Source organism: Parus major, chromosome 5 (assembly GCF_001522545.3).
Source record: "Parus major isolate Abel chromosome 5, Parus_major1.1, whole genome shotgun sequence".
NCBI classification, from domain to species: domain Eukaryota; kingdom Metazoa; phylum Chordata; class Aves; order Passeriformes; family Paridae; genus Parus; species Parus major.
Genome location: NC_031774.1, coordinates 17,190,796 through 17,217,264, shown reverse-complemented (window position 1 = coordinate 17,217,264; position 26,469 = coordinate 17,190,796). Strand labels below are relative to the sequence as shown.

General features: G+C 46.2%; 1 protein-coding gene across 1 annotated transcript; it reads left to right on the top strand.

Moving 5' to 3' along the window:
- The first annotated feature begins 4 nt into the window (after positions 1-4).
- On the top strand, positions 5-25,668 carry PNPLA2 (patatin like phospholipase domain containing 2). The gene is made up of 9 exons (XM_015630003.3): positions 5-382; positions 15,997-16,229; positions 16,416-16,481; positions 20,986-21,195; positions 22,097-22,157; positions 22,853-23,020; positions 23,440-23,572; positions 23,982-24,104; positions 24,931-25,668. The coding sequence occupies exons 1-9, from the start codon at positions 196-198 to the stop codon at positions 25,193-25,195; spliced, it is 1,446 nt and encodes a 481-aa protein (XP_015485489.1). The 5' UTR covers positions 5-195; the 3' UTR covers positions 25,196-25,668.
- The last annotated feature ends 801 nt before the right edge of the window (positions 25,669-26,469 follow it).

Here is a 26,469-nt window from a genome sequence, read left to right as displayed (position 1 = left end):
TAAAGTTGGCAGCCGGCAGAGCTCTGCCAGCGGCTAACGCTGCCGTGTTCTGTGTTCTTGTCCTCGGCAGCGGCGTTTCCCGGCTGTCCCGCCCGTCCCGAGGCGGTGCGAGGAGAGTCCCGCGGCTTCACCTCTCCGCTGCGGCCACTGCTGCTTCCCCCCAGCACCCCCCGCCTCTAGCGGGGCGCGGAGGCCATGTTCCCGCTGGACTCCACCTGGAATATCTCCTTCGCCGGCTGCGGCTTCCTGGGGGTCTATCACATCGGCGTGGCCAGCTGCCTGCAGGAACATGCCCCATTCCTGGTCGCCAATGCTAAGAAGGTGTACGGCGCCTCGGCCGGGGCGCTCACCGCCACCGCCCTCGTCAGCGGCGCCTGCCTCGGTAAGCGGGGGCCGAGCCCGGCGCTCCTTCGCCTGTTCCCTTCGTTACTGCTAATTTGTTAATTAGAGCAACAGCGAGGGCTGTGGGTTTATATACGTATGTGCGTGTAAATAGCGCTGCGCCCCCCTCCTCCCGAAGTGCGAGCGGCGCTTTGTTTTTAAGGCCTTTCCTCCCGCCCCGGTCCCTGACGGGTGGCTGAGGTCAAGGAGGCCCCTGATGGTAGGAAGTTAGCACAGGGGTCCTGGTTCTGACACCCACCCGCACAGACCTATCTAATGTGGACTTGTTGGGTTCGGTTTGTGGGTTTGCCTTGCTTGGCTGCAGGTCTGGTGGGGCTCTGGGTGAGGAGAGGAGCCTCACACCGTGCGGACACCGGCCCTTGCTGGCTGTGAAGTGGCTGGAGATGGAGACATCGAGTTTGCGTGTGCAGGTGGGAGCTGGGCAGCATCTCTGAGTGGCACAGCCTCCAGTCTGCATATTTATTTCTGGAGGAGGATTATTTCTTGCGGTCTTGGGAACTGGGGAATTCTCTTGCCCTCTGCAAGAGTTAGATCTCCAGTTTAGGAGATTTTATCTCTGTTTTCAAGTTACAGAATAACCTTAAAAAGTTGCCTATGAAGCATACATGTGAACATAGTGTAGTGTGTCCCTGTGGCTGGGGAACAGCTGAACAAGATGGTCTGTGGTGCCTCCTGGCTTTTTTGTTGTTTTGCATGTGGAAGGAAGTCAACAAAGATGTGTTGGGGTCTGTACTTGGAAACATTTATGTTGTGAATAACAACTGCAGAAAAGTTTCTTAAGCTTGAAAGGGGAATGTGGTGTGAGAGAATCAGATACATCTATTTAGTCTCAGAGAATTATGAGCCTCTTTGAGAGCTAAAGGCAGCCAGAGCTGTTTACTGCTTGAGGTTCTCTCTCCTTGACAGGTGTTTTTCCACAGCACTCCTTTTTGAGATGTAGCTCTCATGCAGCAAAAGTTAACATTTTCTGTGTAGTTAGGTTTGAAGTTTCCCTTCCTAAGCATTTGTTTACAGAAATGCCCAGTGAAGTGCAGCCATAACTTCTGGAACTCTTAAAAGCTGTTCAGACCCCAATCTGAGGTCTCAAAGGCTGTAGTGATGCCCTGGTGCCAACTTTTACTGTGGACAAAGGCTAAAAATCCCTAATCCCTTCTTGTGTAGGGATCCCTTTGTAGGTAGCTGCCAGGGATTTAGTTGTTTAACTGCTGTTGCTTCTGTTGAAGAGTGACTCCCCAATTAGTTCCCTAACTGGGTGATCCCTCTGCCACTCGAAGGTGTGGTACAGGCTGACGGTAGTGCCCAAATCCTTTGCCTTACTCAGATGCCACTCTGAGTGCTGAGCAATCCTGTTATCATGTCTGCTTTGTCCTTGCTATTTATATGTTCAGAGCATCCATGGTGTGTGTCAGGCACTGCCCTGGGGAGGCATCCAGCGTGGCAGAGAGCTTTCTGTGAATAAGAATGGTTTTTCCCACTCCCTGTGAGGTACAATGGGAGGCATTATCAAGAGGACTCGGTTAGGGGCCACCTTCTGAAAAGCATTCACCTACCTCCTGAAGGAGGGCAAACCATGCTCTTTAAAGCTAACCAGGGCTTGGGTCTTGGGTGTTCCAGGTCTGTCTTCTATTCAACTTCTCTGGAATTGTTTTCTTCTGACTCACCTGTGTGACTGACATGTATCTTGGGTAGAGAGCAGCTCCAAGGCAACAGAGTTGACTTCTGAAAGTAAAAGCACATGGCGTGCGTGGCAGGGCCGTGGTATCACCGTACCTTGTCCGTGTCACAAACCTCCTGACAGTGCAGCTTCCAGGCAGAGGTCCAGAGGTTAGAATGAAGTCATAGGGGTAAAAGAAGACAGGGCAGAAGGTACAGCTAAGCCTGAGCTAGGAGAGCAGTTCATTCTCATATAGGCTCTTGTAGGGTCCTGAGTACCTGTGTTTGCTATGCTGCTGAGAGCAGGTGGTAGCCCATGGGCTTTGAATCCTGTGGCAACTGCTGCTCTGCCCTGTCTGTTGCCCTGTCCATGAAACTGGAATGCTAAATAGTGTCTCTTGATGAATGACAAAAGCGGAATTTTGCAGAAGCCTTGCTTATTTGAGTGTGTGCAGATTGTGTGTAGTGTCCTCATGCCTGTGAACTCCAGAAGACTCTACTGTGCAGAGACAAATACTTGCAAGGGAAGAGTGGAAAAACCTCTTCCTTGGGGGTTTTCCTTTGAATCCAGTCTTTTGAGACCTTGATCAGAGAGAGCAGAAATCTTCCTTGACTTCAGAAAATAAGATCCCATTTAGTGGTTTCTTTTCCAGCTTTTTCCCTCTGGCCTTTGCATCTGTTCAGCTTGCCTGTGCACTCATTCTGCCTTCTCTGTTAGTTAAGATCTCCTGTCATCATTTGTGTAGGACAGGAAGGCTTTGCTGTGGGCTGACACTGAACTGAAAGCCCTGACCAAGTGATCTGCAGCCTTTAGGGCACACTGTGGGCTTCAAAGGCATGTTTGAGAATAGCAAAGAAAACAACATTGGGTGAACATATTAGGCAGGGCACCTTATATTTATATAAGAGATCAGGAGGTATTTGCAGTCTGATATGACCTTGCCTAGCTCTGGTTAAGCACTTTACCATTAAGTTGGAGGGATCTTGGATTTATTGTTTAAGGTTACAACAGTGATGCTGCCCTGCATCTGAAGTGCTCACTTTCCAGCTTTGAGGTTCTTCTGTTTGCTGGCATGAAAAAGCAGTGCAGTTTTTCCACTAGAATAATCTGTATGCCTATCAAGGTGCATTGGGCAGTCTCCTGTGCTTACAAGTTACTTGATTGTGCACAGTGTTATGGCATGAATAGCTTCTTGCTCTAAGGGTATTCTGGAAAATAGCCTCTGTCATACCTGTACTGTCTCCTGGGGCTTTCAGAGTCCAGCATGACAGGAAATGCACATTTATATGCCAAGCAAGTGAAAAGTTTTCACCAAAATGTTTCACCAAGTTTTCACTTCACCAAGTGCTGGCATTGCAGTCTTCTCTTTGTGCATACCTCAAATCCTGCAGCTTTTCACAAATTCTAGGTGTGGGGCTTTGAGGATGGTCACCTGTCTGTATATAAATCTGAAAGTCACTGGCCTGGATGAGAAAAACTGGCTTATGAAACATGGTGAGATCATCCTTTTTCAGTCACAAGGAATGCTAAAGTGCAGCTACTGTATGATTCTTTTATCCCGAGTACTGAGTAGGGAAATGTATTTTTGGGAAGGTCTGGAATCATCTCACTTTGGTGAGCAGTATGGGATTTGTTGTGCCTGCATTGGGAGCATAGCAGCCTGAATAAATTATGGGATGTGAAGCTGAAAAGCTGTCTTTGAGCTGGTACTAGGGTTCCTCTGACTCCTAGTTAACCAACAGCATCTCAACTGTCTGTGTGGCATGTGAATGTTGTCCTAGACAGCCCTATCTGAGGGTGGGTTGGAACTGCTGAATTGCTTCTATTCTGGGGGAAGGGGGGGGGTGGGTTCTGCTGTGAAATGCAAAGCTGGCTGTCAAACGCCATCTGTGGAAGTCAGCTGCTCTCCTAAAGCATGGCAAGGTCGACAGAAAATGAAAAAGCAAGTTGAGAAGATGCTTTTAGTACTAAGATAAGAATACAGAAAAGAGGCTGTGTGTCTGCTAGATTGAGTAGCATTGTTTGGGATGCTCTTTGGAGAACACTTCCTGGGTTGTTTACAGCATTTATTTATTTAATTATTTTTAATTGCTGTCTTAATCAGGACTCCTTCTCAAGCTTGACATGAGATGAAATAAGCTATTTGACATTTGGGTTTGCTTGTCAGCTGTCACCATGTGACCACCAACAATTGGGATGCTGAACTGTAGAGACATTTTCCATTGGGTAGCAGGAGAAAAAAATAATGAAAAAAAGCCCAATAAACAAAACCTCTTGAAACTGAAATAATTAGCAATATCAGCATCTTAAATGTGTTTCTGCAATTTGATTATGTGCATACAAAGGCTTAAGAACTGGTCATGGAGATTTATTTTCTCTGTGTTTGTGTCATCTTAATACCAAATCCCAGATTGACAGAGGGAAATAAACCAGCTTAGAGTCTATAGAATCCTCAGAGCAATGCCAGTTTATGCTGGCCAAAGCATGAATCGGGATGCTTATCCTAGGGGAAGTATATATGATGAAGTTTTGTGGCACCTGTGATGTCTCAGTAGTTATGTCCCTCCTTGCACAGAAGATGGTCACTTGTACCTCCTGCAGAGGCCCTCCCTGGAGAAAAAGTTGAAGTCAATAGCCCCAGCTCAGGAGGGAGAGACACCTTTATGTACATAAATGGATATAATTCATGGGGAGCCTTCTGGTGCTTCTTGGAAATGGTAAAGCTTTTTTTTTCTGTGGTGGAAATAGAGGTGCAGGGGATATGTTCTGTGCTGACATAGTTGGAAATGTTCACTGGCTTGGTGGAGAAGCTGCAGAGTCTGGATCAGTGCCCTCAGGAGTCACAGGGCTCTAGGATCAGGTGTCCAGAGGAGTAAGCTGGCAGCCAGAGCACCCTGCAGTACCTTTTGATGGGAGGGAAGGAGCTTGTTCCTGCTGTCTGCCTGGCTCTAATAAGAAAACTTCCATAAGAAAAGGTGCTCTTGCAGGCATCTTGTTGGATGAGTGCAAGGGAAGGAAAGGAGCCACTTCTAGCAAAAAACAGTCCTAGCAAGGCATGTGTTTATTCTTTTGGCACTCCACATAGACAGCAGGTGTGCAGAGCAGATCGGTGCCCAGCCTTGCTGTCAGCCATGGCAGCAGCTGTGCAGTGTCTCTGGCAACAGCACAAGAGGTCTTTGGTCATTCTTCTGATACGTAGGTTCAGCACATCTCTTGAACTTGGAGCATGTCTGAGCTGTTCCACTTCCTTCTGCCTCTTACCTCCCCAAACTCTTCAAGACAACTGCAAGTCCTCCATGTAAAATAGGAGAAGCTCTTGTATGTTCTTCAGGGTTCTATGCCCACTTACTGATTACGTTGGGAAGTTTAGTCCTGATAAATCAAAATACCTTCTTCAACTTTCTTGCTGTGTCATTCAGTTCCAAACTCCTGCTGCTGCAGTGGTTACAGCAGCTCTGCCTGCATGTTCAGTAGCTGGTGGTACTTGTTTCCTTTCTGTTGGGGGGCTCTGTTACCTTCCAGTGCAGAGAGCTTGGGATTGTACTCAGGTGTTGGGCCCCTGATCACTCTGGGTTTCTCCATGTTCCTCTCTGTGCCCTCCATGAAGCACAGATGAAATGCTCTCTGGCTTGGCTGGAGAGGATTTCCACCTCTTCTGTGCATGATTTCCACTGTACTTGAAGAGGACCATGCAACGGCTGGAAATGTAATTAGTCAGCATTCCTTCTTTCTGGAGATGGGAATGGGCAGGCCTTCTAATTACAGGACCTTTGCAAAACCTTAGAAATCTTATTCCCAGGGGCAGTGTGAGTGGGTGACTCCTGTTTACCTTGCTCTTTGCAATACAAACTCTGCTTGTGGCTGAATTCCAAAGTGGCCACCCCTTTTCCAATGGATTCTCTGCTCTTCTACACTTTTGCTGCCCAGCTCTAATACTTGTCCTCTTCCTTCCTGCCAAGTGTTCTTGGGACTTGAGGTGAAAGTCAGGATGTGTCTTCAATTAAGTGGGAGTTGGCAGAGCCTGTGTATATGTATTTGCCTTGGGCTCTGTGCCTGGTCAAGCAAGTAGAGTAAGAGCTAGTGAACAGGAGGGGTAGAGAAAATAATGTTTCCACATGGAAGGCCCTAAATAAGTCCATGTCCCTGGAAAAAGGCAGAATGTGTCCTACAAGTGGTAAAGTCTGAGGCAGTAGAAAATCCCTTCCAAGGAGCACATAGGAGAGAGGTAATTAGTGAGCCTGAGAGCATAGAATGTTGCTGGAGATCGTTGTAGCCCAGCCATTTGTAGTAACAAGGGCCAGAGGAATGGAGGAGAGAGTTTTTGTCACTTGTGATACAACAGCTGCTTGTGGCAGGCCTGAATCCCATCCCTGGGGTTGTGCTGATCTGCAGTGCAGTGTGTTACATCAGGTGTGGGAGCTGATAGCTTTATTAGAACCCAGGGCTTTGTGCTGCCCCCTGGCACTCTCCTAGAACAGAACTGGATGTGCTTTCTGGTACAGATAAAGGCCAAGTCCCCAGTAATGACTTCTGCCTGACAAGACCTTTGGAATTTGCAAGCTTTGTGAAGTGTTCTTCTGCCACTGTTTCCCAGGCTTTTAGTTGTGCTGTGCCTGGAGGATTTCCTCTGAGAATGAACCATTCTTTTTCTCTTCTTACACTGAAGTTTGTTTGGATGGATATTGGTTTTGGAGTCCTTTTTTAGATTTAGGATTTAAAGGATTGAATAGCATTGTAACGTTGGAGGTTCTGGCAATCTCTGAGTTTGCCACTCCTGTGGATTATCTAGTTTAGCATCCTGAAGTAGAGGAGGTGACATCTGAGGGTGTAAATGAATCAGGAATCCCTAAACATATGTTAATTACAAGAGCCAGTCTTGCTGGCTGCATTGAATGCTGCTGATTCAGTGCTAGGCCTGGCCAAAAAAAAAAATTTAAAAAATTCCAGTGTATTATGGAGGCAGAGTGTGGATTCAGGATGCCATAGTTATGCCATGCGTGGAAAAACTTGGAGTCCTGTTTCAGAGTGGTCTGTCAGCACGGAGACTTACATTGATCTATCTATCCTAGTGTTCTTATATAGGAGTTGGTTAAATGATCTTTAAGGGAAGCATTTAACTAATAGCCATATTTTTGCACACAGAAGAGTTCATGTGTCAAATGTTCATCTGAACATCTGTCTTGCTGTTTTGTGTGCTCAGCCCTGCAGGAAGGGTTGAGCAGAGGCTTGTCCCCTTACAGGGATCTGTGCAACCCTCTGTGAGCAGCTGCTGTCCTGCTTATGCAGTTGTTTTCAGAACCCCAGTCATGTTTTGTCTGGGGGTCTGCTGCTGATGTCTCCGGAAGAAAGGTAGCATCAGTTTCTAGATTTTTTGCCATGGTTCCCAAGCTATGCAGTTTAACCTTGTGATCTGCCTGATGTTGCTCCAACAAAGGAGAATCATTCTAGAGCAAAATACCAACACCCCTTGCCAGAGGATTGCTTTGGAAACTAAGCTTTTGATTCTCACTTCCTTGCTGGAATCTGTCCTGCTTATGCCAGGGCCACTGGGGAAGAGTTTGGGGTGTAAGGTGACACTTGACCTGCCTGAGAAGGGAGGGCAAAGCGGGCCCAGCAGGCAGTGTGCTCACAGGTGCACAGGGAGGGGCTTGGCATCGATTGGAGCAGTTGGTGAGCCTTGTGAGCATGAGAGCTGGGCATGATGCAGGCTGAGAGCCAGTGGAGGGTGTCAGGGCTGTTCCTCTCATCTGTGTCAGGGTTTTAGCAGTCACACAAGTGTAAAGTGGAAAGGACAAGGAGAAAGGCTGCTGAGCATCAGAACCAGCCATGTTTCTGGTGTCATCTCTGAACATGATCTGAACATGAAACAATTGTCACTTGGAAGCACACAGGAAAGCCTTCTGCAGGTCTTAGGCTGGCAGCAACCAAAAGCTGTGTGTGGGTTTTGTTTTGGTGTAGGTGAGACAGCTGAGGGTAATGGCTGGTATGTGACAAAGCTGAAAGGCTGCTAGAATGGCACCTATTTCTTCAGACTGGAAGTAGAAATGATCACTGCTAGCTCCAGTTTCTAGCTTCGTGGATCAGTGGTGCCTGTCAAAGGTATCTTCTCTCCTGCCCTGATCTATTCTAAAATGTTTTTCTTTTAGTAATGCCTCCCCTGTGAAGTGAAAACAGTTCTGTTTTCTCTAGTGGTGTGTGTGTGATGCTATCCTGGAAAATGACCAAGAAGTGAACGTGAACTGTATGTGCAACATTGTGCGTGTGCGTGAAGCTTGATCTTTCCACACTAGTTCCCTCTCAGAATGACAGTGACTGGAGGCTTTGTGTTAGTAATTCTCACTCAGGTGAATAAAGTGAGATTTGGATGTGGTTCCACTTTTGCCTCTGTGCAGACCAGAGAAGGTAATTTCTCATTACAATATGGGTTTTGGACTGTTTCTTCCCTCCAGTAGCTTTCTCTGGGTGAGTATTTGTCTCTAAAAAAATTTCTTCAAACTTAGTATTACCTGGTCCAACGTGAGCAGCAAGGATCTGAGCTGCACCTTGTCTACTCTTTTCTATCCTCTTTTCTTGTCATCCCGTGCTGTCTGAATTGATAGCATTGACAGGGATTGATGCATGGATGGAGATGGAACATAGCTTTCAGTTCAACTCGCCTGGGGTCCTGAGCAGCTTTTCCTTTTCATGCACTGTTCTGTCATTTAATTTCTCTAATGCTAAGAACAGAAATTAAGCCTTTAACAGAGCATTAAGCCTTGTATTAGGGCGTTACAGTAGAGAAAGATTAGACTAGTGGGTGTTGCTGTTGTGGTTGTGACAGCGATGCTGGCCGGCTGCCTGCACTGAGCTGCCTCCTGCCCTTCCTATTGATTGTTTCACAGCAGCAGCTGCGCTGTTTTTGAATTTGTGTTGCAAAAATAAGCGCTCCTGTCCTGACCGCAGAAATAAAGCAAGTCTCAGCTTGCAGAACAGCAGTTCTAGAGAGGCTTTGGTGTGCCAACACTTCATTAAGTCCAGTGCAAAAATTTAGCTAGAGACATCATCAAGCCTGTGCGTTCTTATGCCTGCTCTCCTTGTTTGCTTCTGTACAAAGCAGAACAATGGACCTTAAGGTGGGGTATGAGTGATGCATCTGGACTTGGGCTTGCATGAGGGTCCCTGATGGATGGGCATGTGGCAGTCACTGTGGGCTGCCTCATGAGCTGCTCTGTGCAAGAGGTAAAAACCCTGGCAACTTAAAAGCAGATCTTCCTCTTACATTCCTCGTATCTAGCATGTGGCAATAGTTCTGGTTCATCTATTAACTGGTATCTAGAGCACACTAACCATATCTTTTGGCTCAAATGGGAAAAATGTCTCCTTTTGGTTTGTGTTTATTTAAACAGGTAACATAACTGACAGCTTGCTTGTTTTTCTCTTTCCCCAGTTGAAACAGAAAAGCAAACGTCTTGGGACAAACACGTTAAAGAGGGAGGCTTCTGGTTCTGAAGCAGTTGCAAATAATCTGAATTTACGGAGCCTTTTTGCTGCCCAGTATGTCTTGGTCTAAACTGTTTGTGCCTAGCGTAAGCAATGCTGAGTGTGAAGAATCTGAACCAGAAAGTATTGTGGGCTGAACCCTTCTTTTAGCATCTGCCTCTGGCTGCAACAGCTGACCTTACTTGAAAAGCTGTCTCTTTCTCTTGGTGTTTGCACTTGCCCCACCTGTAAGGTCAGGATAGGTGTTGCTGACTGTAGTCTAACAGGGATCCCTAGGAACTGCTCCTGTGGGGTGTCACTGCCTCTCATTCCTGAGCAAAGGGGGAGAAACACTATTACGTACAGCTGGTGGCCAGGCTTTCTAAGAACTCTCCTTTACAAAATTGTTTGTTTGTTTATCTCTGAGGTTAAATCTCTGCACAGAGCCTCTGATCTTGCCACAGGGAACAGCTGGTCAAGCGCTGGGACTGTCTGCAAAATGAGTGGGTGTGGTTGTGAGGGGAGTTGTTTACTTCCTAGGTATCACCAAAAATAAAAAGAAAACTCCTTCCTATATCTCTTATCTGGAGCCAAGTGAGCTGAACTGTTTCTTACCTGAGGCAAAATAGTTGGAGAGGAGGACTGAGTGAAGACCTTAAATAAAATAAAAAAAAAATTACATTAGAACAACAAAAATTAGGGAAGTCCCAAAAGAGCAGCTTGTTCTGGTACATGGTGTTTCTCAATTGAACTGGCTTACAGGAAGATGTGCACAGATGTGAAGAGCTGGTGCTTTTGAAGACTTCAGTGCTAGCTGCTATCCCCCAGCCTGTTTAAAAGTGGGTGTTTTTTATTTACATCAAATAGTGGCAGTTTTACAACTTGAGGCCAGTGAGGGGTTTTCTTTCCACAGCCAGTGCTTTTAGGTCTCTGTCCAGGATTTCAGATTGAAATTAAAGAGCTGTCACCAGCTGTGGGATACACCTATCACCTGAACATGTCTTATAAGGACAGGTTGTAAAACATGGTTCTTTTTTTCATGCTGGCATGGATTTGTCTTTGGGACTCACTTTGACATCTCTTCAGCCTCTCTAATGGACCATCAGAGAACGTCTTGGGTCAGGTTCCCATTCAGGACAAGTTGGCCTTTGTTCAACTTGGCTGAAATGTTGGCTGGTTCTTGTTCTCTTGGGACAATAAGTAGAAATAAGGTTGCTTCAGCATGAGTGTGGAAAGTGGAATAGAAGCCTGCCCAAGCAGTGGGATCTTCCACAAACTGAGGTCATTGCCCACAAGAATTGGGGTTGTCCTTGGGTCACTGGCACGTTGCTGTGTACTGCTCCTTGGGATGAACAGACAGGCACTTTCTGATGATCTGAGCTACCCATGAGGAAACATCCAATAAAGTTCTCTGTTAATTATTTTCTAGATGTCAGTTTGAAAACTTGTTTTGGTGCCTCTTGTTTATAGCTTTGTGGGTTCCTTTTGGGGTGGTGACAGGACTGTGTTGTAATTAGGACTATATCATCTCCTGGGAGAGGCCAGGCAGGAAAGCATGTGCATTGCTTACTCTCAGTACTTAGAAAAGTGGCAAGTGAAGGAGCTGTGCATGCTGAGCTGGAGCAGCTTGAGGATTTGTGCCCTGGGAGAACACTAAACAGCTCTCCTGAAACCTCTGCTCATTGTCAGAGACTGACTTTTAGCTCTTCCATGTATGTGGCACAGAACAGCTGAAATAGCAAGAGATGGGCAACCGAGATAAATTAATGTTGGGGAAAATCATGCTAATAAATTCCTTCTGACTCATCTTATTCCTAAATTCACATCCAGACTGGGATCTACCAGTGAGATAATGACAATTCCAGCAGTGTTCAGCAACAAGCTGCATTGAAAGCAAAGCAAAGATTTAGCTGGGGACTCTTAAAAGGGACATCCGTGCTGGGTATCACACAAACCTCCCTGGAGGAGAGAGCTGAGGAGAGCTTAAGGTGTTCTGGAATGAGGTCCCTGGTTATAATACACAGGGCTGGCAGGACTCCTGTCCTGAAAATCTTAGTCGAAATAGCTTGGTCATGTGGTCCCAAGCAATCAAGGCATAAGGCTGTTAAGGGCCAGTGGGAATAACAAAAGTACTTGTGCTTCCTTCTGCAAGTTGGTTTCCTTTCAAAGCTGTTGGTGTGTTGGGCCAATCTGGAGCCTTAGCTGGGTAAGGAATGAGGAGGAAGGAATGTTGCTGATGTGTAGGAAGGAGTCCATTTGTTGCTGTTGAATGAGAAGCAGGTTTAGTGAGGATCTGCAGTTTGCTACTTGCCCCACTAGTCCAGGCAAGTTATGGCATCTGCAGTCTGGGGCGTGACCTCCTGCCAGCAGGGACAGAGAGTGTTGTCCCTACATCCACCAGTTCTCTGTGTCTCCTCTCCCTGTTGGAAAACTTTTCCTTTTAAGTTTGTATCCTGTTTACTGTTTCACTGGGCAGGGAGTGGGAATGTCCCTGGCGCAGGTGATCTTTGTGCTGACACAGAGCTCTCCCAGAGGGGGAGAGCTGCAGTGTTGTGGGTGAGCTGCTGGGTTGAGTATTGAGAATGCCCTTACCCCGTTCAGCTTGTTCTGTTCCTATTTTTGTCTGTGTCTTAGATGCTTTTTTCCATTTGAAATACTTCATGGGTCATCTGTCATTTCACTGGCTGGCAAATAGATACCAATATGATCTAACATGTGGTTTAACAGGAGACCATCCTGGTGCCCTTGGTGCCAAAGCCCTGCTGCTGCAGTTGTAGGTCTGAAGGGGCCCTTCTTCCCCACTTGTCACCCCTCCTGTCGTGCAGTATTGAAGCTGTGCAGTAGTCCTCGTCCTCATGGACCGCACAGGTTTGGAGTAGCCTTTGTTTTGTCCCAGAGCCCTTGGCAGCAGTTAAGACTCTTCCAACTGCCCAGCTAACATCAGTTTTAGGTGATCCATCTTCAGCTCCACTGTTCCAGAGGCAGAGTAACAGCAAGCTGCTCTGCTGGGGTGTTTGTTTACAGTTATAAATAGCACATGCTGCTTGAATGCTTTTCAGGTTAGAGTTGAGGGGATGTCAGGCAGTACAGACTTAGTTACTGGGTTACTTTGGAGTTCAGCTTGACTGATAGAGCTGAAAGTCAGTTGTTAAAGGGAACAATCAAACTTTCTATCAGTAAGCTAATGTGAAGCTGGATTGATGTAGTTTAAAAATTAAATGTGAGCTAGCAGCTGCCTTCAGGCTTTTCCCATGGGTGCCATAATCTTGCCCCTTGTAGCCACTGCAGATGACAAATCAGCAGAGGGGGAGCAGCTGGCCTCCCTTTTCTGGCAAGGGACATGTTAGGGTGTTTCAGGACACAATTGTATGATGTTCCTTTGCGTCATCACAGCTGAAATTCAGATAAGGACAATAGCCCTGCAGTACTTGGGTTTATGTATAACAACACCCAGCAGGGCAATGATGGGGATAGGAGTAAAGGGGAATGTGGGTTTTCTAATGAAAATGAAAAATTCTAATATTCTAATCTATATTAATTCAATATTTTTAAGGAATATTGGCTTAGTGAATCTGTATAGGGAAAGGTGTTGAATTAATTGGTTGGTGTGAGAAGAATGAAATGTTTTCTCAGCAAACACAGCTAACTATTAGGGATTGCCTCTGCCCTGTGGTATGTACCGCAATAAGGAAATATAAATTTAATTCATCTTTTTCCTGTGACTCTGTGTCCTGAATCACTAGATCCATAAAAAACAATTAGAAGCTTTCCTAAGGGTTGCATTTGGCACTGGGCTAGTCCTAGAAATAATCAAGAGCTGTTGGCTGACCCCTGTAGGAGTTGTCTCTCTTGACTGCTTCTAATTCAGCTGCTCCCTCAGACTGATTGCAAACAGAATTTGAGCCGGTTTTCCTGGAATAGCACTTCTGGTAGTAACAGGATTAAAACACTGTTACTTCTTTTCTCTCCTCCCAAATATATTTCCAAGAGGACTTGTCATCTATCATGGATCTTGCTACATAAACCTATCTTCTTTGGCTGACCCCTCAGCTGGCCTTATCTCCAGAAAAGCTGGTGGTACTGCAGGTCACCCTGTGCTCATGCCTTCCCCCAGTGCAATTCCACATCCACCTTTGGTGCAAGTGATTCAGCGGGTCCAGCAGAATCACAGATGTCTTTAAACAGAAGTGGCTCAAAGCTCCTCTGGGTATGTACGTAGGCACACATATATAAAAGGAACCCAAAACAAAAAAAAAACAGAAAGTATTCAAAGCATGAACTTGCTAATTAGCAATAATCTCACTTTGCCCTCTTGATTATGAAACACTGATAGAGCAGGCAGCTGTAACTCGGGGCTTTCCTCAAATGCTGTTTTCTGGCATAGTCATGACCTTGCTCTCCTGTTTTTCTTAAAAAAAAAACCCTTCCAGCTCACATTTTTGTTCAAACAGTCATAAGCTCCATTTAGTTGCAGTTGTTTTCAGTATTGCTGTCATGTCTTTCTGCACACTGAGATGTCAAGCCTGAAAGCATTGTTCTCTAAGCACCACCTCTTGGATAACCCACACTCTCCCCAGCATGGCTTTTGCACACAGGGGTTTCCCTTCAGCTGCACATTCAGCACCCACCCTCCCACTGGGGGTTTCAACCAAGCCAACAATTCCCTGCAAGGCACTCAGTGCAGAAGATTTTACCTTATGGGGTCGTGTGACTGAGGCGCTAGGCTGGGATTTCTTCAGTTTTTTTCCTCAATTTCAGTTCTTTTGTGTCTTTCTTCCCCTTGACAGACATGAAGGTGTCTTAGGGAGCGTTTTGAGTGCTAATGTCTCAGTGATTATAAAGAGTATTTCTGTGGGGCTGACTTCTTTCATATTGGGAAGGATGTTGAACCATGTGGCTACTATCTGGAACAGGCTTGGCTCAATGGCTTACTGCTAATTGAGTAAGTAAGATCAGAATTAGACTGCTAAACATTGCTTTAGGACAGAAGACTGGGATTACAGGGCTAAAAATTGCTTCAGAGGGGGAACTTTGGCTTTTCCGCTAAGTTGCTACCTCACAGTGCCTAAAATCCTGACCTCGGAGTCTCTGGTCATGTTCAAGGGTCCAGTTCTCTGCGTGCTTGAGCTACTGGTGTTGGTGGGTTTCCTAAGCCCAGAATCACGTTTCCAGGCTGCATTGATGGAAAACATGTTGCTGGCACACGTGTATTGCAAAAGGTTGGGATGTGTCAACATAGCATTGAGGGTTGTTGCTCTTATCTCCATTGTATTTATTAACCTGGGTCTAACTTGAGTTCTTGCACTCTGCTGCCTTGTTTTTGCAATTCAAAAATTGAGAGAGCGAAATGAGGGGACTTCCAGTTGGCTTGAACTGGTAGTTTCTTGTCCTTTTCTAGGAAATGACCTTCGGCTTGATTGGAGACAAGTCTTCATTTGTAAAAGCATGTTTCTGTTCTGGTTTCTCTAATTCTTGTCCTCACATGCTTCTCACATATATGTTCCTGAAGCTCCTTGGAATGCAGTGATTAGCTGGTACTTAGAAGGAACTGTTGTCTCACCATGGCTGGATGGGGAGGCAGCAGTCAGTGCATGCAAAGGGCAACATGTTGGATGCTGTGGTTTTGTATTTTTGTTTCCTCACATCCCTTTTTTCCTACTGGAGGGCTCTGATGCGTTTGCCAGATGGAGCTCCCAGTGACAGATAATTGGTTTAGCAGATACCTTCCCTTTTATGCAGCTGGGATGTCTCCTCTTCTCAGAACCAGCTGGGTCATTGTGTGAAAGGGTAAAGCAAGCATTCCTTTGTAAGTCCTACTTACCATCATGGCCTAGTTTAGTGCTGTGGAATTGGATATGGAAGGGATGGGACACCAGAGACTCTGCAAGAGGAACTAAGTCTATGATTCCCTAATGGAGTGTTAGTCCCTCTTGTGGACTTGAGATGTGGCTGACGATGACAGAAGAGCTGGGATCACTTAGCTGGAAAGTGCCATCTTTCCTATTCTGACACTTTTGCTTACAAGCTGATGATCCGTTTTCCTGTCTGGAAAAAGATGCTTACTAGAAAAGTTTTAGTGGAATATGTTTTGAAGCAGATTTATCCATAAGCTCAAAGCTGTTGAAGTATCAGACTTGTTTTCTTTCTTAGTCTGTTTTCACCAGCTCTTTACAGACCAGTGCAATAGGATCTAAAAAAAGTATGAGGCCTTAGTCAGATGCACAGAATCTTCTTTGACTTCACAAAACATAGGGGGAGTGTGACTCTGTTATGGGGGTGTGTGAGGGCCAAGACAGCAAACTTCCGTGACTTCTGTCACTCCCCCTGTAAATAACCTCTTGGTTTGAGTTATGTCGTAGCCAGTGGGGAGAAACCTCTGGGGAAAGCTGGGAATGAGACTTTTCTGTGCCTAGTTTTGTAAAGGAGAAGACTGGTTTTGGTAGTGTTTCACAAATGGTGCATTTGTCTTTCTCTTGTTGCAGGTGAGGCTGGTGCCAGCATTATTCGCGCGTCAAAAGAAGCCCGGAAGAGGTTCTTGGGCCCACTCCATCCCTCTTTCAACTTGGTGAAGACCATTCGGATGTGCCTGTACAAGATGGTGCCAGAGAATGGGCATGAGGTTGCAGCAGGACGTTTGGGTATTTCCCTGACACGGGTCTCTGATGGAGAAAATGTGATATTGTCAGACTTCAATTCCAGGGAGGAACTGATCCAGGTGAATGGATTTTTACTGCAGAGGGCTGGGCAGGAACTGTGTGCTGTTTTGTTTTGCCTTGGTCTCCAAATGTCCTTAGTACTGGAGTAGAATTGTCAGCACATGCTAGCATGGTGTTCTGAGAACAGTAATAGTTTCAGTAGGCTTTGATCTGATTCTTAGATTCTGGATCTCTTTCTCCCTCAGGCCTGTGTCTGCAGCGCCTTTATCCCTGTCTATTGCGGGCTGATACCTCCAACCCTGCGTGGAGTGGTAAGTAAGATTCTAAGATGTTCCTTCATTAAATTGCATACTAATGAGTAGGTTTTGATAATGTTAGTGTGTGCCAGCTGGCAGCACTTATCTGAAGAGATACAAGAAATTCCCAAGTAAACAACTTCCAGCAGTGGATAGGCCTTCTTTCCAGTGCTGCCCACAATTGACTATAAATGTCCCAAAGACCAGTGGATTTAACATATAGTAATACATAGCAGTCTGGGGAAGGGCTGGCTGGCTTAGCAGAGTGTTCCTGTGGCTGAATGGTACAACACTTTCCATCACTGAGGCTCCAGCTGTCTGTGGAAAGGAGTTGGCCCAGGATAAAAGTCATGAGTGTAGTCCCTCTCCCATGTGCCTGACACTTTCTGCAGGGCTTTAACTACTAGTGCTGTGGATACTGGCTCTCTTTTCCATGGAATTCTTCCTGTCCTTTCTCTGAGAATAACATTCTGCTGCATGCCAGAGCTTTCTTTTGTGTCCGAGGCTGTCCAAGAGCAATTTATCCCTCTGTGTTTGCATGTTAGAAATGAAAACACGTGAAAGCTCTGTAGAGCTGCAGCATTTCTTGATATTGCAGACATGCTTTAAGGGCCTCCTGGTTGAGCTTGGCCTCTTTCATGCTACACAATTTAATGAACATGTTAAAAGGCAGGGGTTTTGCAAACTACACTGTCAAAAGTGAGAGGGAGAACTGCTATAAAATATGTACCCTGATTTACCATAAGTGATCTGACCAAAGTGTCTCAGTCTGTCAGAGCACAGCATCACATCTGCTCCGATTGCTACCTGTGTCCTAAAAGTGAGGCCAGTTTTGCTCCTGCATAATACACAGCTTGGCTGATTTTGTCTTGTGCAAGCATGTTGGTCAGGAACATGACCTGGAGGAGATGTCCAGTGTTATCCAGCCCTTCAGAGAAGTGACAGAACCAGTAATGGTTTGGTATTTGCTCAGCAACTGCAGGCAGGGCTTTTTCCCTTCAGCTGGTGGGACCATAGCAGTGGCTCTTGTCTTACATCTCTTTGGGGATAATTGAGGTCAGTGTGCATCAGGCAAAAATCTCACAATTCCAAAACTGTGTACAACATCACGGTTTCTGGAAAGTACAGCTGCCATGGCACACTGTGGGATGACTTCTCATGGGAAAAGGTGGGGAGGAAATATGAGATGAGGAAATTTAATTCCTACCTCTTCCCCAGAAAAGCATTGCTCTGAAGGGGGATTGCTGATGAGGTGAGAGGTTAAATTGGGTTGGGTATGCACTTGGGAAATGGTTTTGTAACAGGAATGCATGTTTCCTAGCATGCCTGTGGTGACTCTATTTACCACAGGATAAACTGACAGGCCTGGCACAAGGACTAGTTATCAAGGCAATGTTACTGTGTGCAAGGTGCAAAATCTGTATTTTGCCTTCCTCCTAAATTTTTTCCAGTGTTCAGTTCTCTGAGATCTGGTATCCTTATGGAGTGGATGATGGAGATGGGGAGTTAAAAAAAACCCAGCAACTTAAATATTAAGAAATGGAAAAGTCAGTAACTGACCTGTCAACACACATTATAGCTATGAATTGTCTGCAGCATGTGGATGAGATGAATCCCTGGCAAGGGCCACAAAGCTGATTGTCAGATCATATGAGTGAGGGGCCCTGTGCATGGGAGGACATGATAAGGGAATGGAAGTGGGCACCCCAGTCTATGAAGCATCCCCTAAAGCTGCTGTTGCTCCTGCCTGCAGTCAGCTGGTGGCTCCAGCCTGTGGCTTTGGGCTGTTCTGGGCTTTGCAGGAGGCTAGAGAGTGGTTACAGTTGGGTTACTGGAGGTTCAGGCAAATGCAAAGAAGTGGCAGCTGAGGTTTGCTGAGGAATGTTAATCAGCATTGCTGGGAATCAGTGGACCAGAGAGTGGGGTGTGCAAGTGTACTCCTGTATTTCTATGGAGTCAGAAGGCTTTGCCTGTCAGCTCTGTTGTAGCTGAGCCTTTTTTCTGATGGCATCTCTGCAGTCATGCTGCCACCCTCAGGGAAATGAGTCTTCTGCATCCTTAGTGTAAAACTAATATTGTCCAGCACAGAATCTTACCTCCTTTTTCTTTAAACAAAGTGCACGCTGCCTGCTTTGGTCTGTTCTCATTCCACTCAGCATGTTGGAATCTCATCCTTGCAAAGGGAGTCAGGTGGACGTCTCCAGCTCTAGCTGTGCCTAGTCTGGCTGTCAGTGGAGCAGCTTTGGGAAGAGGATGAAAATGGCAGCTTACTGTGGTTGCTTTAGGCTTAGGGAACACTGATGCCCGCTTTAGAAGCGGGAGAGGGTTCAGTTGACTGTTGGTAGCTCTGTTATTGGAAAACATCTTGTGAGCAAGCTGTGTTACTGTTTCTGAGAGGATGTACTTATCCTTGAGTTTAATCTATCCTATCCTTCCACTTTCTTCACTATCCAAATTCCAGTGGTGTTGGAGTCTCTAAGTGCCTGTCTTGACACAGTGTTTGGTGAGCAAGGGCTGCCGTGAGGATAAAATGTCCTGTGCTCTCAGTTTGGGCTGCTGTAGCCTACAACTGTAATCACAAGCCATCTCCCATGAAGCTGTAGGCTGTGTGCAAAGGTAGCCCTGAGGTTTTAGCTTGCCTCCCAAGAAGGCAAACTGCCGTGCAATCCACTGTTGAGATGAAGAACAAGGGATGGGACCACCTTTCTTTGAGATGGTTTATTGCTCAAGTAGCCAGATAAGGTATCAGTCTCAAGGCATGAGATTTAGAGGAGCAACAAGTCAGCCATAGCTCAAGGAAGACACAAGTTTCTTCTTCACACAGCAATATATAACATTTTAGCCAAATAGGCAGTTGACACAAAGCTTGTTTTCACTTCTTTAACCTATCACCTTTATTTAATTTTGCTGTACTGTCTCTCTCTTAGCCTATAAGCTGACAGGTCACATGCACACCTCTGTTATAGTTTTTGGATCTCTAGCCTATTCTATAAATCACTATTACAGCTTAAACCTCAAACTATTTTATCTAATATAATTTCTTACCTACTTAAGACATATTCTTACTTATAACTATAGGACCATAAGTTTACAATTTCTCTACCCAACGTCTGTGTACCTTCATCATTACATTAATCCAAGCTCTTTCCAAGGCTGCAGCTTGAACCCTTCAGCATCTGTAGAAGTTTCTGTTTTTTGGTTTCCAACAGTCTACCCTAACTCTGTTGTCTCAATGGCAGCTGGCTTGCTATAGCTGAATTTAATTGCTTTTAGCCCACGAGCCTGTGAACTGTTCCCCAGGCTCAGAGAATCTGTTTGAGGTCTCTGTCTTGTCTGCCACCCAGAGCAAGAGAGAACAAAGTGCAAAGCATCCTCCAGACAACATCTTTGGTGTTTTCCTAGGCACTGTGCAGCAATAGAGCAATGTTGGTGATCAGTCCAGTCTGCCTGTGAGACAACAGGAAGCAGGATGCAGAATGGAGCATTTCCTCCTTCAATCATCATTCATCAGCTTCTCACCCAGCAGAGAGCTGAAAGAGGTTTACAGTTGCTACTTGTGGGGCTGCGTAGCCCCTCTATGATTTGTCTCTGAGTATGAAGGAAATGTATCTAGGCAGCAAACTGCAGCATCAACCCTGATAAAAAACCATCAGAACTCTTCTGTAACCGAGGTTCACAAGAGCTGGAATTATTGCTCTGCAAAAACCCCCAGATTCATTCTCTTTTGGCTTGATTGACATCCATTTCCTTTTATCTTTTGCATGTTGCTTACTCTGCCAAAACCTCTGATAATGATCATCTTGCTTTGCTTCTTGTGCAATTACAGTATCCAACGAATGTTTTGAGAAGGACTGGGGTTGCCCTTCCTGTGAGGGTAATGCAAATGTGTTTATGGTACAGAAGTACAGAACATTCTCTGATAAGAGAGTGCCTGTTAGGAGCAAAACCCAAGTCCCTTCTGCTCTGTTATCAGACCTCGGCAAGTTGATTCCCAGTGTGTATGCCTGTGTTGGGATTCCTGCTGGATAAGCCCGCTAGCAACAAATCAGCTGGTTTTATTCATAGGTAACAAACCTGCCAGTGGGGACTTGTATCTGAGCTTATTCGTTTTAAACACAAGTGAAAAATGGCACAATGTCACAGTGTGACAGCTTAGATCAGTGCTAATTTGCACTGCAGGTGGTTGTTGGTGTGTATTATTATTTAATTGGACAGCAGTCAGACCGCATAGGAGATGTAAGTCAGCAGTCACACAAGTGAACGTGCCTTTCTTACTCAACTCTTGTGAGCAGCACACTCAATGAAGAAAAAGCACACAGCAAAAGGGGTTGTTATAAACAACAGAGCTCTGTGTTATCACAGCTGTGCTGTCATGGGTTTTTACTCCTTCAATGCTGGTGGATGTATTCCATTCTCTTCCCAAGTTGTTGGCACAAACAGGAAGGAAAAGGGACACAGAGTAAAAAAGCTACTCGATCAGTTGTGAGAATGACGATTGCTGCATTTGTCTTGATTTCAGAGATATGTTGATGGAGGGATTTCTGACAATTTGCCCCAATATGAGCTGAAGAACACAATCACGGTCTCTCCTTTCTCGGGAGAGAGCGATATCTGCCCACGGGACAGTTCCACAAACATGCATGAGCTGAGAGTCACCAATACCAGCATCCAATTCAACCTTCGCAACCTCTACCGCCTCTCAAAGGCCCTGTTTCCTCCGGAGCCACAGGTGAGTTTCCTGGCCACACCAGAACTTGGGGACCACAGATCTTAGGCACTGGCTATACTGTGTGCACTTTAGCAGGAGAAGATTCAGGACACGTAGTTTTGTATCTCGTGCTTTGTCTTTAATCTTGACATCATCAACCCAGTGACTCACTAAACCTTGAGCACCTGCACAAGGGTTTGTCTTCTTTTTCTACTTGAACATCTGAAATATAGCTAGTAGCAGCTGCTTAGAAAGTATTCCCATGTTGCCCTCTCTAGAGTAGTCTTTGCCTGGAATCAGGCTCACTGTAAATAAAGATGTATTGGCCATCAGAACCAATGTACACTTCAGTGTTTTAAGGCAAGGATGGAGCTTCAAGTATGAAGCCTTTCTACTGTGTCAGTGTAGCAAGTGGCACTGCAAACTTTGTGTGCTTCTGAGAAGATGCAAGTGCCCAATAGCCCTGACATTTGGATGTAATAAGCATATATTCATGCACTGAATTACTTGGGCGAGTTCTTTCCCACCCCCTCTCTAGTCTCAGCTGCTTTATCTGCAAACACAATGGCCCTTCCTGGCATCTGCAGGGGGAAGTATTCTGGGCTGCTTGTCAAGAGTGACTGCCTGGAGGCAGCACACAGCAGCATCAGCTATAGATGGGGCAATGAGGTAGCTGCAACTCTATGCCCACACTTAAATAGGATTCTAGGTGTCCCTTCCAATCTAAATTGTCTTGTGATTCCCATAGCCAATGTATTGATGCTATACCTCCCATTCCTGCTCAAAGCCTGCATAAGGCTGGCAGGAGCGAGACTTTTTCTTGGGATAGCTCTGGAGTCAGGAAAATTCCTCTGAAGCCAGCATTGTGGTAGGTGTTTGCTCAGCCAGATTCCACATGAAACTTTCCTTCCTCTGCCCACAGGTGCTGCGGGATATGTGCAAGCAGGGCTATCGAGATGCACTGCATTTCCTGAAGAAGAATGGTAAGGCACTAGCTATTTGCAGGGTGCACTGACTTGCCTGTTCTGGCCACGCTCGGTACCTTGGCTTTGAGAGTATTTGATGGTGCATATGAAAGGAGGAAGGGAAGAGCTGAACTGTGCCTAAGATACTAGAGTATGGAATTCTCATTAATAAGTCTCCTTCAGGGAGGAGAGGTGGAGGGGTGACCTTTGCAGTTACCGACACAGTTGTTGGGCAGCGGTGCCATTTGGACGTCCTGCAGACGCCCTGCAGCTCCCCGTGTGCAGCTGGGTCTGTGTGGTGCTGCCCTCAGAGCCCCAGTGCCGGACACTTGGGCGCTGCTCTCCTGTAGCGCTGGGTGTGCTCTTGCTGCCACCTCGTGTCCATGGACAGTGATGCGGACCGGGATAAGTGGGATTGCGCTGCAGGAGGGGAATCTTGCCTGCAAGATGAGTGACTGGCAGATCATAGCAACAAAAACAGCACCCTGCGGAACGTAAAGGGGAAATGGGAGAGCTTGTGATGAGGAAGGACAGAATGAACTTAAGCCTGCAAGTTTTATCTGCTTGTGGTGAGCATTATAAGAGATGTAAGCTAAAGAGGCTGGGCATGACCTCAGCCTGAGGGGAGTTAGGGTGAAGCAAGGACTAACACTCTAAAGGCCAGACAGGGCAGCTGGTTTCTGTCATCCTTACAGTATAACTTCTCTTCTCAGGTCTCCTGAATCGTCCAAGTCCTGCCCGTCCTCTCCTTGCCATAGAAGCACCTCCTGGAGAGAAGAAAGAGGAAGAAACTGAAGCTGAGGACCAACTAGAGGACAGCACTGCCCTTGCTGTTGTTGAAGAGCACATCTTTGAACACTTGCCTCCCAGACTGAACCAAGGTATGATTCGAAGGGAGAGATCACAGGTAATCTTCCCATGCTGCCTGGTCTGCCTCAGAAGATTACTGGGATGTGTGGTTATTGTGCATGGCTGGGATTGAAATGACACCTCCTGCAGGTTAGATGTATTGGGGGTCTCAGATAAAGTCGTAGCTCATACTGTGGAGGCTGGACTGGGAGAGCTTGATTTATTTGACAGTGCTCTGCAGGGTAAGGAGGGGAGGGGGTCTTGATGCTCACTCCTTTTGCGTCTGATAAAGGTGAAAGCTGCTGGTTTTGGCTGTGCACAGGAATTACTAACCCGAGCAAGACTTCCTAAGAAGTGGGAGGCAGCTGCCTCAGGCTGAGTAACTTCTGAGGTATGATGAGAAAAGAGAGTCCCACTGGGAATATTCAACCATGTTTTCTTCTGCCTTCAGCTCTCCTGGAGGCCTGTGCTGAAAGAAGAAATTTCTTGACTGGCCTCAGCAACATGCTGCCTGTGCGTGTGGCCACAGCCATGATGGTCCCCTACATGCTGCCTCTGGAGTCTGCAGTTTCCTTCACTGTCAGGTAAGCCTTGGGCTGGTCCCTCAGTGGTGCTCTTCCCAGCACAGACAAATATTTGATGTAGCTGTAGTGTTTGAATGGACAGAGAGTGGGATTCTCTCTTAATTCTGCACTGTGGGTTTTCCTGGGGAAGGAGCTCCTGACAATTACCAGACATGAATAAAAAAACCAAACAAACCAAGCCCCACAAAACCAGAAAAACCAAGAACCCAAAACTTTTCCTATCTTCCTATGCCATTTAGTTACAGCCACTGCTTCCAGCTTGAAAGAAGATTACTGTGTGCTAGAACTTGCCCCAGGAAATGGTGATAAATTTTTGAGCCTTAAGAGAGACTTGAAGATGTCACTGGTGTTCTTTTCATTGTATTCCCTTGCATGGCCCAGCTAATATTTGTCTCCTGTGTCTGTACAGGTTGCTGGAATGGCTCCCAGATATCCCTGAGGATATAAGATGGATGAGGGAGCAGATGACAGAAATCTGCAACTATCTTGTGAAGAAAGCCAAGAAGAAACTGGGCAGCCATCTTTCAGCCAGGTATGACTGCTTTTCTTCAGAGCAGTGTTCTGTAGGAGCCCTTCATTTCCCCTTACACCTTTGAATTCTAGAGACTCTAGTCTCTAGAGCAAAACAAATAAGGCACAAATTGACCAGAAGGATTTACCTCTTGCACTGAAATGCAAATTTGGTTTGTTGTTTCTTGGCTTCCTCAGCTGTTGGATAGACTCAGCACATGGTTCCCTTCCTTTGCCCTATTATAGGGCAGACCCTGTAATGGAGCTGTCACTATAGCAGTAGGTTAGAAGTCTGATTAAAACAGTATGCCAGCTTATTTCATGCTCCATATAGAAGACAGAGGTGCTTGTCTTGTGGCATTCTCTGGCCCAGGATCCTCTGAAAGTGCTTTCCAAGAAGTACTTGTGTTCAAATGACCTCCTCTACCTGAATATCTCAGCCTGGTTTTTGGGGAGGGGATATGGTGGCCAGGGAACACAAGAGAGTTTCCAAATGAGACTTGAGTTGTCTGGGCCTGTGTGTGTGCCTGTGCTTCTGACTGAACTCCTGCAATAGCCCCTGGCTTGAGGCTGTGGCAAGACTGCTGTCTGGATGAGAATAGGAAACTCTCACAGTAGTAGTCAGGGGGTCGCAGCTGTGATTTGATTCTAGTACAGAGGTGTGATTCTTACCCAAAAGAGTTCATGATCTGAATAACTGAGAGATGTGAGGGAGAAAAATGGGCACACTGAGACTTCTCACTCAAGTCATGTAGTCAATTTAGTACAAAACAAGACTGTGCTACTGCAGCTCTAGTCTGGTGACCTGCTCAAGTTTCCCATGTACTGAGTCTTTGCATGTGTTTCAGGCTTTACTACCACCTCGAGCTCGGAGGGCCCCAGAAGCTGCCAATTTCTCCCCCGCCACCTTGTGGTGAAGCACTGCCCATGTGGATGAGAAGCAACCGCTCGGTTTCTGATGTCATGATGAAGTGGGAGGAGTACCAGCGCCAGCTCATGCTGGGCTTGCTCTGCATCAACGTGGACATGCAAGCCTCCCTCTTCCCTCGGGAAGGGTTTCAGTTAAAGCTTCCACCTCTAGGGTGTGCAAAAGAGTGCCTGCCACTCTTCTGAGCCTGCTGCTGTCGGGGGATGAGGGTGGGTGGGAAGGGGAATGGACATAGGGTGGGACCAGTCTCATCCCTCAGCAGCAGGCTGCCCTGTGCTCCTGAATATGCTGCAAAGGGGATTTCCCCGGGATGGAGACTGGTGGAATTGACTGTAGCCATTTGTTGCCCACTGGGCCAAGCAAGGGACCTTTGTGTTCACACACACAGGCTGATTCCTTGCTCTAGACTTGTGGTGAGGCATGGCCATTGCCTATGGCCAGGCTGATGCTGACCCAGCTGGGCTCTCCCAAGTAGTGCACTTTGAATTGCCACTGGCTTTTTACCGCCAAATAACCAGGATGTAGATGACGCTCTCAAGTTCATACAGCTTTTACCTCCCTTGGTTTTTCAGAGCATGTGTCTTGATTCCTCTCCTTAAATCATTTGTCAACCCTTAGATCTTTGTGCTACTGAAAGATGAGGTAGCCTCTTGCCAAACCAATTTTTCTCATGGGTTTCAAATCTCCTCTTGACTTTCTTCTTTGTTGAAACTATGTCCTTTCCTCTCTCCCTTAATTGTGTCCACACTGGAAGCTGGAGCTGGTCCTGCAGCAGACTACACTGGAACTGCAGAAGTGTAGAAAATTTATGTATTTTCCCTAATTCATGTTGTCTTGGTCTCTCCCTTCTTGATTGGGGTCCTCAGGGAACAGCTGTGACTTGAACTCTGAGTGTTAAGTGATTGAGCTTATTTAAAGAAATAATTTTGACAGATTTTTTTTTCCAGGGAAACATGCTGAATTTGAGGTCCTGTTCCTGACTCTGTGAATGGAATTGGTGTGAGGTTGCCCTGAAAAAAGCTCAGCCAGGCTATCTCGGGATCATCTTAGCAGCTGAAGCAATATGAAGTGCATGTAGGAAGATGAGAATGGTGCAGGGAATGTTATTTTTCAGAGGTTTGTGGTGGAGTGTCACAGCAAGTGCTGGGGAAGTGGCTGTCTCTGACAGGGGTCAGTTGGACTTTGCTCCTTAAGGGGCTGTAAAATTGAGGCAAATTCCAAGTGGCTGATACAGAATGGATCTCCTGCCAAACTGAGGCTTCTATCTCTCTTTTGGTCAGAAAGTTTGGTTGTTGAGGCTTTGGAGTGAGAAGGATTTAGGCTTGGAGCTACATAAGCATCACAGCTTGCCTGTCTCATGTTGTTGCTCACAGGTCCCACTCTGCAGCTAGCGGGAGCATGAGAAGTGAAGATTGTTGATGCACGTGCAGCCACTTGGAACTGGCTCCTTTTTGTCTTG